The 14,308-nt window shown below is 42.2% G+C and overlaps 1 protein-coding gene across 2 annotated transcripts; it reads left to right on the top strand.

The window, feature by feature from the left end:
• The first annotated feature begins 3,265 nt into the window (after positions 1-3,265).
• LOC134495766 (sulfotransferase 1C2-like) lies at positions 3,266-13,193 on the top strand. 2 transcript variants are annotated; one of them, XM_063301415.1, is made up of 8 exons: positions 3,267-3,369; positions 7,485-7,650; positions 8,224-8,349; positions 8,547-8,644; positions 9,368-9,494; positions 10,293-10,387; positions 11,148-11,328; positions 12,887-13,193. In XM_063301415.1, exons 2-8 carry the CDS (start codon positions 7,494-7,496, stop codon positions 12,997-12,999), a joined length of 897 nt encoding a protein of 298 aa, XP_063157485.1. In that variant the 5' UTR covers positions 3,267-3,369; positions 7,485-7,493; the 3' UTR covers positions 13,000-13,193. The 2 variants fall into 2 exon arrangements, with proteins under 2 accessions (XP_063157486.1, XP_063157485.1); XM_063301416.1 differs by lacking the exon at positions 8,224-8,349 and having other exon boundaries at positions 3,266-3,369.
• The last annotated feature ends 1,115 nt before the right edge of the window (positions 13,194-14,308 follow it).

Below are 14,308 nucleotides of genomic sequence, written 5' to 3'. Positions count from 1 at the left end.
CCTATATACACTCCTAAAAAAACCCTCTAGACATTTGCTGAGGCAGAGTTCACCTTTCATATGTATATATGGTAAAGATAACCTGCAGCTGAAATGAGGGGCTCCATTTCAGCTTGGCTCCTGCAAGCATTCCCAGCCTCTGTGAACTCCCTTAATGCTTTCTAGCCTCTGAGGGACACGGAAGATAAAAAATCACAAAACGGAAGATGCTGCTTAAAGGACAGGAAAAAGAAGGACGGAGTTGCAAGTGCCTAGCAGGATTAAACAGAGGTACACGACATTTTCTTTTTATTAAGTAGAAGTATTTTTCTTTAAAAGCAAGAACTTGTTTGTCATTCCTATTGCGAACTATATAACAGCTGTCCCCGGTTCCAGCCACCTCATTCAGCCATACCTTGACTTTACAAAACTAAGCCGAAGTTCCGCTTTACCAAAATTCCCTCTGCTTTACACATCAACTAATGCTGTCAGTGTTTTACAGGCTCAAGTGGGGCTCGTTTGATAATACTGATAATATTTAATTGTTTACTTACAGGGTTATTTCCCCATGTGAGATCCCTTATATTGGGGGTGGAATAAATGCCACAAAAGCTTAAGCCAGAATCCATAACATCACCTGAAAAGGTAGGGGTTCGTTTGCATTGTATTTAAAGCTCAGAGTCAAGTGAAGTGCCAGTGCCTTCCAAAGGTTGTGGTCATTTGTCAATATGACCACTTAGCCCTCTCTCCTTTATTTAATATATATGTGAATAATAATAATTATAATTTATTAAATGTGTATGCCGCCTGATTCTCAATGACTCTGGACGGCTCACAACAATCAACGTAGAGTCGGAAGCAACTAAACAAATAAACAACAACATTAGTAATCTATTATTTATATACACACACACACAGTATACGTGTGTGTTTGTGTGTATCCCTATACCAGTGTTTCTCAACCTTGCTGACTGGGGAATTCTTCACCACAAACCACTTGGTGGCATTCATTCCTGACTGCCATAGATTCTAATTGGTTGATTATGTGCCATCAAGTTGTTTTCGATCCTAGCAACCACACAGATTTTCTCCATAACAATCTGTTCCTAACCTGGTGGTTCAGATCTTCCAATGGTGTACTCATCTCCACTGTAACAGTCCATGCATCTTGCTGCTAGTCTTCCTCTTCTTCTTTTTCCTTCCACCTTTCCCAGCATTAGACCCTTTTCCAGGGAGCTAGGTCTTCCAATAATGTGTCTGAAGTAGAATAATTTGAGCCTGGTCATTTGTGCCTTGAGTGAGAACTCGGGGTTGATTTGTTCTATGATCCATCAATTTATTTTCTTGGCTGTCCACTGTATTCTCAATAGTCTTCTCCAACACCAAAGTTCAAAGGAGTCAATACTGTTCCTATTCTACTTCTTCATGGTCCATCTTTTGCTTCCACAGAGTTCACAGGGAATATCGTGGCTTGCATGATTCTGAACATTGTAGGTATAGACACATCATGGCATTTGAATATCTTTTCTAAGACCTTCATGAGTTCTCTACCAACTGCTAGTCTTCTAAAGGTACAACATTATCCTAGAAAGTGATGAATGCCAGTTTGGGCAAAGATAAGGACATCCTAGAGGTTAGAGTGTCCAAAGAAGAATGGGAGAACCATTACACTAGATTGTTTGCTCCGTATCCCACTCCTGCTAATTCTCCAATTAATCTAAATCTTAACGATGTTGCACCCTGGCCTCCTATCACTCTAAAAGAAATTAAATCTCTGATCTTGGTTTTGCCCTTTGGCAAAGCCCCAGGAGAAGATTATATCCCTGGAGATTTCTAAAAACAAATTTCATCCCAGCTTTGCAGTTGCAGCTGACCTGCTCCAGATTGGGCCCAGCTAGAGATATGCCAGGCACAATCGCAGAACCTCCTGTGAATGAAGGAGCCACACCACAGCCCTGTTCTGTACTAAGAAGAGGATCCCAGCAGGCCGGTCTTCCTCCTCCTTCCAAAGGGAAAAAAAAAACTCCAAAAGAAGTTTAATATCTGTTGAGTTTGGGGCTGCACAATGTCTATGATCATTAACTTTATGACAATTTTAAGGTAGACTAACCCATGGTAGAATTCTTTGTGTCATTTAGGGAGTGTAAAGATACTAATAAAGAACATAAATAAATGAAATAAATAAATGAAAACCAGAGGGGTGTGGTGATTAAAGCACCAGGCTAGAAACCAGGAGACCGTGACTTCTAGTTCTGCCTTAGGCACAAAGCCAGCTGGGTGGCCATGGACCTGTCCCTCTCTCTGAGCCCTAGGAAGGAGGCAATGGCAAGCCATTTCCGAAATCTTGCCAAGAAAACTGCAGGGACTTGTCCAGGCAGTCTCCAGGAATCAACACTGACTGGAAGGCTCGAAAGGAAGGAAGGAAGGAAGGAAGGAAGGACGGAGGGAAGGAAGGAAGGAAGGAAGGAAGGAAGGAAGGAAGAAATGGCAGAGTTTAATTGCACAGTTGTTGCTGTCATTTTGATATTTACATCCTGTTACATCCATCCCATCAGGTCTGGCAGGAGGAGGATGTTATGGGTCCATCTGGGGCCCAGGAGGAGGGCCTTTTCTGCCATAGCACCTGTGCAAGGTGAGATTGGCCCTGACCCTATTGACTGTCTGGAAGGTCCTGAAAACTTGGTTTTGTTGTCAGGCCTGGGGATCGCATGGAACCATGGAGCCAATTAAATGGCTGTATTGTACATAAGATTTTTCATGTGCTGTCCCATGTTTTCTGTTTCCTATTTATAGTTTTTAATTGCTTTAATTGTTTTTAATGGTTTTTTAATGGTTTTGTTTTTGGCTTCTGTCATTTTAACTGTGTGTGCCACCCAGAATCATGTATGTGAAATGGACAGCTATATAAATCCAACAAACAAACAAACAACATATGACCGCAGCCCTGCCAGATGGCCATTTTTTCAAATAGCCTAAGGATATTCAAAATGAGCAATTACCTTGAGAAGGGGGCAGATTCATCAGGATACCATATCTACCAGATTTGTAGTTACTTGTATGAGATGTACAATATTTAGAAATACTAAGCCATGGACATTTCAAAATTCAGCAATCTCAGTTTGCCACAAAAACTTGGCCCGACTCCATTTGTTAGAAAGTGTGTTGAGGTAATTCATTACCACTTCACCAAACAGTTTAAACAAATGGACTTTGGAACCAGATACCGGGTCCTTCAAGAAGTTTCTTGGATGCTGAAAATATGATTGGCTTATGCTGACAACAACCTAATTACCTACACCAAGTTGCGTGGCATTATATTGGTGAAAGCAACACCTGTGCAGGTTCCCATTTCAAGTGATCCTGAAGTGCTTGATTGTCAGAGAAGGCCAGGTAAGTGCACATCTGCAGGCTTTATTTTAACTGATAGAATCCAGAAAGCATGCTTGCACTCCACAGGAAACTGAATGGAGAAGAGATTGTAGAGTTTTTCTGTGTTGCTTAATATTGGGTTGGGACAATGGTTGACAAAAGATGAAGGGGGTAAAAGACAAAGAAATCTACTCAGAGGCAGCTTCACAATACCATAAGGGGCTAATTTAGTCAACTATAATTTACAGCCACCATGGCCAAAGGAATACCAGGTTGATAAAATTGAGGAAACATACAGTACTTGGTGCTGGCAGGGAAGGTCAGCTGCAGAAGTATAATTTTTTTATACCTTCATCTAGGAGTCAAGTCTCTGAGATAAGTGTGACTGCTGGTAACTTCATGGATTCCACCATGTAGTTATTACCACATCTCTACCTCTTCTACAGCTGTTAAAACTCTACCACCAACCCAAACTGGGAATGAAAACTTAAGGAGAAATTATGGGAAATCCAAACAAAAGATGGGTGACAAAACTGTTATGATACTGTGCAGGAAAGGAGCAAAATGTATGTGGAAATATCATTGATTGCTAGTTAGGCTTTTCATAAGTCAGAGGTGAGCAAGCTTCTGCTGGTTGAAGGACACAGTAGCATGACAAATCAGTGCCTAGGGCTTGATCTTCCTTTCCTCCTCTTCTGGGACAATGGGATTTGTTTTCCCCTAAATTGTTTTTTTTTTAAATTGTTAAACTAGTCAAGCTTACATTACAGTTTCCATATACTCCCCAACTCTAAATGATGCAATAATATACTGCTGATTCTGTGGAATGTGATTTTATTTGATCAAAGAGATTCCATGGGACTTCAAAAACAGGAGGGATGATCTTAGATCCAAAATTTGACCACTCTTGGCATAACCTCTGTTGAATGATGTTTTGGAATTCCAGGATAACAAGGGGTAAGTTTAGGCATCCTGTCACTATTCGTACGGCTTCATTTACGGTGAGGCGAAACAAGTTGACATTGCCGTAAATGAAGCCATATGAAAAGTGACAGGATGTCTTAAACCTACCCCAATTGAGAAAATGTACCCCCTTGCTGGTATTGCACCACCCAAGATCAGGAGAGAAGTAGCAGCAGATGTTGAGAGAACAAAACAAGAGAATGATCCCCGGCACCCTCTGGATGGCTATGAGCCTCAAACTCATCAACTAAAATCTAGGAAGAGTTTCATGGCAAGAACAAACACTCTTGAGGGCATGCAAGAGCAGAACCAAATTATAGACTTGGCTCAAATGGCTAAACTAACAGCTTTAATAAGAGATCATTCTATTTCTGCATTTATATTAACTTGGCAACCATTTTTGGACTACTTGCTTGTAATAGAAAAAAATGAAGTTTTGATTTTGGGTTTTAGAGATTAAATGGTTTGTCCTAACAGAAATAATGTTAAGATAGGTTAATTAATTGTAAGAGACTAGATTTGTAAACTATCTGGAAGTTTACAAAAGGAAGTCACTTTTCTTTTTTGTTTTCTTTCTACTGACACTTTTATAGTTTGTTCTTTTTTTCTTTAGTCCTGTTTTCTATCTGTTCCATATTTTTTCTGTTTGTATCTTAACTATATCTTGAAAAATAATAAAGTTCTAAAAAAAAAAGGAGCAGAACCGAATTGGAGGATGGAGGAGAGAAATCCCTGACCAAGGAATAGTCCCAGAGGAGAACATGGCTGAGGGATTCAACCTCCCTTATGTCATTTGGAGGACTCTGAATAGGTTGAGGGTTGGAGTGCCTAAGTGTAAGATTAATACGCTCAAGTGGGGGTTGCTGATGGATAATAACATGTGTGAATGTGGAGAGAGACAGAATTCGTCCCACCTGCTGAACTGCTGATTATTCCCAATAGTATGCCTGAAAATGACTTGTTTTTGGCCAATGACAGAGCCAAGAAAGTGGCATCATATTGGCAACTTAAGGTTTGATCTGGGTACAGAAGAAGAAGAAGAAATAGGAGTTCTGGGGTGCAGATTTTTAAAAGTTGTCCATTGAAGTCCAGAAGGAATTTGGTAGCATCTTTTCTAACTAACAAGCTCACAAAACCTTATGCCTTTTAATTTAAAAAAAATGTTAGCTGGAAAAGGGGCTGCCAAGTTTCTTCTGACTTTTTTATTTTGCCACAGTGGACTAGCACAGCTCTCCTACAATGTCATTGAAGACTGGACTGTGCTTTTTAGCCAGCACTTGCACTAAAAACATACCCAACCAAACTGAAATTATCAGCAAATTAAGTATGACTTGGAGGTGAGCAACTTTCTAGACGTCTAGAACAATAAGGATTCGTACACAAAGGAGAAAGAGTCAATAACAGGGTGTGTTTGAAACAGAGCAGCAAAAGGACCAAAGGTAGAAATATGCATGAGATTAAAAAGTACATGGGCATCTTGGCAGTTGTTGACCCCAGCAGACTGAACACTCTTAAATGGGGTGGGAAAGAATCTTAAGAGTACTTAGATCCAGACTTTTGCTCAATGTCTTGAGACACTTTCAAGGCATTATGGAGATTTTTTTTCCATGTTAGACACTAGGTGAGTCACAACCTATGCTGTGTAGCTGGTGTGTGTAAGAGGGAGAAAGAAAAGATACAAGCAAGTTTATCACTGCATTATTTGCAAATAACCTTTTTGTATGTGCGCCTAAAACATTTTGAAATGAAGCCGAGGGCACTTCCATCCCCCTATCGTTTCAACCCCCTAAAAGCAGCCTGAAAATGGCATATTATCACCTTCATTTTGACAATCTCAGAAGGTAGAGAAGGTCCTCGCTGAACAACTGCCATGTTTAGTGATTGTTCAAAGTTACGACAGCACGAAAAAGTAACTTTACCATCAATCCTTGCACTTATGACCATTGCAGCATCCTGCAGTCACATGTTCACCATTTGTGCACTTCACAGTCAGCTTTCAACAAGCAGAGTCAATGGAGAAGCTGACAGTAAAGTCATGGTCGTGGTCATGTGATGTCTTGCTTAGCAATGGAGTTGCCAGTCCCAATTGCGGTCATTAAGTGAGGACCACCTGTATGAGAATCCAAAGAGAATTCAGCATCCCGTCTTGGAGCTACCACTGGTTGTGAAGATGGAGGTCTTAGGGCTTGGAATCCAAGCTTCCTTCAGACCTCCTTCCACCCTCACCTCCCAAATCCCTCTCCCCTCAGTTCCCCACTCCTTCCAGAATATAAACTGGGAGGAGGTGCTTGTGTACTATGCTGTGATTGACAGTTCTAACAGCCAATCATCTTAAGCTTAAAAGCAAATGAAAGAGTAGAAGAAGAGATTAGGTAAGATACCACATTCATCTGAAAGATAGACCACCTTGAATTTAAGACAATTTCCCCCCAAAGGGATGGGTAGTCAGAAAAAACTCGTCTAACACAATCAAAACACCTGAGTGATAGCTTTGAAACCTTGGCTAGCATCGTAGCTTTGAACTGGATGAAGCTACCCATCCTGAAATTTTCCAAGTCAGGAAGCTGCCAAAATCAAAGGTTTTTCTGCCTGGAAGGAAAAAAGTCACAAACTGATCTGAACACACACACTTCCTTCTACTATGGCTTGAGGAAAATACAGTAGAATGATTGAATGATGCATTTAGGGAAAATGTGGTGTCTGTTAAATCCAAATGTATGTAGTTTGCTTAAATTTATTTATTTATTTATTTATTTATTTATTTATTATTATTAAATCTATGCACCACCTATCTCACTATAAAAGTGACTCTGGGCAGCATAATTATACTGCATAGTTACATAAATGATGTTAACTATCTGGACTGAATTGGATTTAGTGGACTTTGTTCACTAAATGGGGATGATTGTCTGCTAAATGGAAAGGAAGTCTGTATTCCTTTCCCCTTAAATCTGAAGTCCATTAAACTGAAGTCTGTTAAATCAAGATTTTTACCAGTAATATAGCTTTCCTCCCCCAAACATAGAATCATAGAGTTGGAAGGAATCTTGGAGGTGATCTAGTCCAACACCCTACTTATGCAGGATCTACTAGAGAATCTGTGTTTGAAGATCTCCAGGAAAGGAGAACTTTTTTCCCCAGATTTTTTGCTTCTCTTGTCCATCACATTATAGTTAACATCCATGGAGCAAGGGAAAGATTCCAAGTCAGAGACACGCCCCGGACTAGGCGAAGTGGAAGGGATTCCCTTACCAAAAACCACTTGTAATGAATGGGACCGGATCCAGCGCTTCCAAGCCAAGCCAGATGATTTACTTCTTTGTACTTACCCCAAATCTGGTAAGAATCTAGGGGCAAAGTCGTGTCTGTTTGGGAATATACTCTGCCCCAAAGTGCTTACAGAGGAACGTAACTCTTCAGGACTTTGGACAGGTCCCATTATTGAGCCAATGTAGCTATGCTGAGTTTTCCAAGAGAGCCTGTTCAGCTGTCTGGGATGGTCATTAGATTGTGTAAGAATGTTTGTTCTTGTATGGTCAGAAAGAATTTGATCTGATTTGCTGATCCTTTGCAAAATCCAATTCCAACCTTTCTTAGCTACAAGCTGAAATTGTTCTTGTGTTGCTTTGCCTGATCTATCAGAGGATGATCAAAGAGAAGGTTTCTGGGGTGGCATGATTCCTTTCCCCATCTCAGGGCTAGCAGAAAACCTGCAGATTCATGTGCATTGGTGAAATGTGTGTGATGGCAGATTTCAGCTTATTTTGACGAACTTCGGGCCTAGATTGCTTATGCATAGCACAGAATATACGAATGTTTGTTTGTTTGTTTGTTTACTTATTTATTATTCAAATTTCTATCACCGCCCATCTCCCCCCAGATGCTGATCGCTCTCTCTCCCTCTCTCCTCAGGTACCACTTGGATACAAGAGATAGTGGACATGATCCAACAGGAAGGCGACCTGGAGAAATGTCAGAGAGCCCCTATGCATCACCGACACCCATTCATTGAATGGGCAAGGCCATTTCAGACCTTGGGTAGATTTGAGTAGCCTGGCTTTTCTACACGGAAATCTGGGAGCAGTTGTTTAGCAGGGCAAGGGGAGCAGCTAAACATGTCTAACCACAGATCCTCAGCAGATCTCTAAAAGTATAGTTCCCAGACACATCCTGGCCATCAATTCAGGTTCAAATATGGATTCTCATCCCTGTTATCTTCTGTGTCCTTTAAGCAGGAGTGGACCAAGCCGAAATGATGCCCCCTCCGAGAACCCTCAAGACTCACCTTCCTGTCCAGCTGTTGCCTCGGTCATTCTGGACAGAGAACTGCAAGGTATTTCTTGCCAATGCCCAAACGTTCTCCAGAAGATCTCAAGATCAAACTGAATATGAGCTGAGTCATTGGCTACATTATTATTATTTGTTAGATTTGTCTCCCACCTCAAGACAGCATATCTCATGGTTGTGCCTCCTTTTGTCCCCTCCCACAACAATCCTGTGAAGTAGGTTGGCTTGCAAGGGGAGCAGTTCCTTCACGTTCCCATTTGTTTGTCTGAATGGAGCGACAGTCTTCTTACCCAGATTGCACAGATGGCCAATTGTATACCTTTGGGGACCCATCTCTTATCTGCTATCACATGGAAATATGTTTCTTCTCAGGGCAGGATTTCCGCCAACTGATGCTCTAAGCAGAGCTCAACAATGGTGCCCCTTGGCCCTTCCATTGCTTAACTGACTAGACATTAAAACTCAATAAGTGCTGAAAACTAGAGTTGAGTGTGGCAGTGAAAGAGTTACGGTCATGACAGTTACGGGGGAAAACACTGGTGCCCCCCTTCCCTTGATGCCCCAAGCCAGTGTTTCTCAACCTTGGCAACTTTAAGAGGTGTGGACCTCAACTCCCAGAATTCCCCAGCCAGCATGGCTGGCTGGGGAATTCTGGGAGTTGAGGTCCACACCTCTTAAAGTTGCCAAGGTTGAGAAACACTGCCCTAAGCACATGCTTCCTTTGCTTAATGGCTAATCCAAGGCTGTTTCTTCTGCTGTATCCCCTCAGTTCATTTATATGGCAAGAAATCCCAAAGACTGCCTGGTATCCTATTTCCACTTCCAAAGAATGACCAAAGTGATGCCTCACCCTGGAACATGGGAAGAATATTTGGAGGCTTTCATGGCAGGCAAAGGTAAGCAAAGCACCTCCTTTCTCATTTTTTTTTAAAGTAACAGGTAATTTGGGAGGTGGGGAATTTCAGTAAGGTAAAGACAGGTTCCGTATGTGAAATGTTTATTAGGCATATTTGGTAGTAAGCCCTACATCACAAGAAAGTAAATCACAGTTGAACGCTAGAGGGAAAATCTGCAGGGAAAGCAGCTTGATAGCAGAAGCAATTGTCTAGGTTTGCTCAGCTCCATGGATACGTTCAGGTGGAGGCTAAACAGACAGACATATATCTGGGATGCTTTAACGTGGATTCCTGCAATAAGCAGCGTGTTGGCTTTGTACGTGTGTGCCTTAAAGTCAATTTTTTGACTCCTGGTGACTGCCTGGACAAGTCCCTGCAGTTTTCTTGGCAAGATTTTGGAAGTGGTTGGCCCTTGCCTCCCTCCTAGGGCTCAGGGAGGAGGACTGGTCCACAGTCTCCCAGCTGGCTTCGTGCCTAAAGCAGGACCAGAACTCACGGTCTCCCGGTTTCTAGCCTGGTGCCTTAATCACTACACCAAACTGGCTCTCAAGGGGCCTAAAGAGCTCCTTCCAACTCTAAGTCTGTGACAATGAGACATGCAATGGACAACGAGGGTAGAATTCCCACCTTTCTCATGGTGGACTCCAGCAGGATTGGGGGCCATTCTGCAATGTTTTCAGGGTATGAGTGGAAACGAGCAGGAGGCCCCAAATATTTGAGAATAATGTTGTGTCTCTTGCTGGGAACTTCACTGTAAAATTGATGGTTTCCTACCTTTCTCTGTTCTATATCTTCCAGTGGCCTGGGGCTCGTGGTACAATCATGTAAAGGATTGGTGGAAAGCAAAAGATACTCATCGGATTCTTTACCTCTTTTATGAAGACATTAAAAAAGTGAGTTCTGGAAAGAAAGTCTGAATGGAAATAGGCTGGAAAATCATCTTGTCTCTCTCTAGCTCCTTTCTGCTGCAGGGATGAGGTGAGATGAGTACATTGTCTTCACGTTTTTCTGCAAAAAGGGAATCCAATGGAAAATGGGGATCTTGAAATTAAAAGTTCCTTTCTTCTTTATGGGATCCTTAGAATTTTCTTATATTTTTTAAAGCCCAACCATTTTGGGAAAAGCACCCATGTGCTTGGAATTTTATGAAAATAAACTGGGTGCTAGAGAGCATCTCATGACTCAGAAAATGTAGAAGAAGGGGCAACCTCAACGGTTTGATTTCTAGTAAGTCAGCGTCCTCTCTGGCTATATTCACCAAGGCAACTCTTTGGGGAATGCCTAAGTGTTCCCAATTAACCATTATGTGAAAGCAGCGTCTTTTAGTCATCTTTTTAAAGTAAGTGGGATTGTGGCTTTGCACATTTGCTCATTGTGGCTGGCCTTTTTTGTTAGCATGAGGATAGGTTGCTAGCAGGCTGCTGACTTGCGTGTTTCTTCTGGACAGCCAGGAGGGAACATTTAGCATATGAGCATAGTTGCAAACTGGTGGTGGTAAGGTAATCATGGCACACCGTGAATCACTTTGGAGGGCTCGGGGGCTGGTGGAAGTGCCCTAAGCCATGTTTTCTCGAGTCCTTTCCAAGAAAGTTCTGTGATCCATTCTTTTCTGCCTCCCTTTTACCCATCTCTGCTATGCTCCATCTCCTACAGGACCCAAAGTGTGAAATCCAGAAGGTGATGCAGTTTATTGGGAAGCAATTAGACATGGCAACGCTGGACAAGATTGTCCACCATACCTCGTTTGAAGTCATGAAACACAACCCCATGGTCAACCGGACTGGTGTGCCCCTCTCTGTCATGGACCAGTCTATTTCTCCATTCATGCGAAAAGGTACACCGATTCTCACTCCAAATCAGGTCACCAGGAGTGAACCATCTCTAAGTATCCTGCATCGCAAGAAATGGAGAGGAATGCTAAAGAAGTACAGGTCCTTTCTCTGTATTTCCAGATATCTATATAAGGAACTGTGGCACCCTCCATGCCAGTTTATCATGGACCAGACATTATAGGTTATTAAACAGGCTTAGGCATCAGGAAATCCAAAAATGAAGCTATTATTAATAGCCAATCAATACAATGTATTTAAAAATATTTGAGGCTAATGGCGCACTGGGCAATCAAATTGCTTGATATTGAATAGTTACAGTCTACACTCTGCAGACTAACACAGAGATCTTAAGCAGTTAATAGTCAATGGGGAGTTCAATATAGGCAGTAGAATCAGATGAAGGGGGCTTGCTAGGGGTCCCCCCATCCCGCCTGCCAACTTTATCACAATGGGGTTGTGCAGTGGAGGAAGTCTCTTTAGGCTCCAGCAAAGGAGTGTGTTCCACCAGAAGGGATCAGAGGCTTTTCTACTTTGGCTACGGTATGATGGATTGGCCTAACAGTATTGCAGAGAGGAAAGAGAATTGAAAGGATAGGGAAAAGCAAGAAAAAAATACCACATACTTAATTCAGCAGGGAATGCATTTGAGTGAATGCAGGAAGAGGGGAAAGATAAGCAGAAAGGATCAGAGGAAGGAGGGGCCTAGCAGGATGGAACTAAAATTACAAGAATTGTTAAAGACATGAGCACAGTAAAGTGGACATGGCCTGAGTGATTGCCTTGCTCAGCTAATTGCCTTCCTGTTTGCAGAAACAAAGATATTGCTAGGGAATGTGGGTATTTTTCTTACTTCCTTAGCTGTCAAAAAGATCTGCCAGACATGCAAATACCTTTCTGCTAAATTTGCCACTGTTTTACCAAGATCTGACAGTCAGCAGCGCAAAAGAGAAGGATGAGAAGATGTTTGCAGATCCTTAATTGGGCATAGAGCAGTGTTTCTCGACTTTAAGATGCGCGGACTTCAACTCCCAGAATTCCCCAGCCAGCATGCTGGCTGGGGAATTCTGGGAGTTAAAGTCCACGCATCTTAAAGTTGCCAAGGTTGAAAAACACCATCATAGAGCTTCAGCCTTGGGACGGTTTAATATCATTTTATTTCCTGATACTTTCAGAATTTGCTGAGCAAAAGGATCGTGAAGGGTTCTGAGAGCACCCCACTTTTCTGCCTGGCCAGACTCTCTTTGCGGGCCAACCTGGCCTGCCTGCTCATCTTTTAACACCCAGGGTGCTACCTTTCATACACACATAAGCCAATTAGGGTACCCTTTAGGAAGAGGGTGGCTAATTAGGTAATGCATGACAATTTAGTATCTTTGAAAGGCCAGACTTGCAAAGGTTTCCCACCAGGAGATTCTTATTACAGCTACTTCTTGTTGATAGCTGCAGCACTTAAGTTCAGAAGAAATTAATGCCAAGTGTGCTTTTTGACCATCTCTAAGGCTGCTGTAAAAAGCGTCTCTTAAAATTCCAAGCAAACGGTATGGTGTCGTTGCCTTACAGGGACGGTTGGTGACTGGAAGAACCACTTCACAGTGGCTCAGAATGAGCGGTTCAATGAAGACTTCCAAAGAAAAATGTCAGACACTGACTTGACTTTCACTATGGAGTTCTAGGGTCCCTTCTGGTTATCACTTCACTTTATTTCACTTCTGTTTTTCTGCTACCACATTATTCTCCTCCTACAGATGTCTACAGTGCTGGAAGTCTGGAAGAAGATTAATCTTAGTCCATGTTTTCAGGAGCCTTACTTGTTCTAGCTCTGTAGACCATTATCTCATTAAATAATTTTAAAAAACCAATTAAATTAGCATTTCTGATTATTCTGGGACTTAAAAAAAATACACTGACTGCTTCAACTGACGGGGTGAAACGATTGCTTATGCAGAATCCTAAATCCCAAATTTTGATCAGCCTCATTCTAGATGATGGGCAAGCGTCTCATGGAGACCCCTGCCCCATTTTGGTGGGTCTAGGGACCACCTCAGACCCTGCTAGTGAAATCTGTCTGCAATGATGTAAAGTTTCAGTTTTTATTTTTAACGAGACTGGAAATTCCAGAATCACCCATTTCAGTGATAGCACAGCTTAACTATCATGCTTCCTAGGACTCTTCATGGTTGAAAAATTTAGAGTAGCACTCAAGTCACAAACAGGCTGCCCATTTCTGTTCCAGCTGATGAGACATCACCAAGACTGTTTTTATTTTTATTACAAAAGCATAAAGGCTAAAAACACATTGAAAACAAGTGTCCCTTCCCCCAAAAATACTGTTCAAGGGATATCAGCTTTTGATAAAGTTGAACACAACCTGCAGGTAGGTCCGAGAACTGTGGGTCTGAATTGAGCCAATCCTATAAAGTCTGAACTACATTCTCACAGCAAGGGCCAATATAATTCCATGTTCTTTAATCATCTGAGCATTGAGGTTGCGATGCCATTTCAGTGCTCTCCTGGAGGTCTCCTTTCCTAGCTTCTGGTTCTCTATTCCTAAAGGGTTGTCCTTGGCTGAAGACCAGGCTAAGGTTCTTCTCCCAGCTTGCGTTCTCGGTGGCCCACCTTTGAAGCACCGCTTGCGGCCAGTTGATTTGCCAATAGCGCTGCTCAACTTCGGGGGCATATGGAGGCTCTTTCCCCAGATGAACATCAGTCATTATCTTAGGCTGAAACACCAAAAGACAATGGTGACTCTTCAGATGGGGTGCTTCTTGGCCATATTCCTCTGGTCCTTTGGCAAGGTTCTCGCCTGCCTCTTTTGAGGGAATTAGAGGCAGCTTGTGGGCATCTACGCCTGTGGAGAGGTGAAAATCGGGAGAACACAACAATTTCTTAGACTGCACGGAGGAAACCTTTATAATATAGCCCACAATGGGAGCACCTAACCAATCTTGGCTGATCTTGAAAAGCTAAGCAGAGATGAACCTG

This window comes from Candoia aspera, chromosome 4 (assembly GCF_035149785.1).
Source record: "Candoia aspera isolate rCanAsp1 chromosome 4, rCanAsp1.hap2, whole genome shotgun sequence".
NCBI lineage: Eukaryota > Metazoa > Chordata > Lepidosauria > Squamata > Boidae > Candoia > Candoia aspera.
The sequence above is the reverse complement of the archived record's forward strand: the minus strand, read 5'-3'. Positions and strand labels throughout refer to the sequence as shown.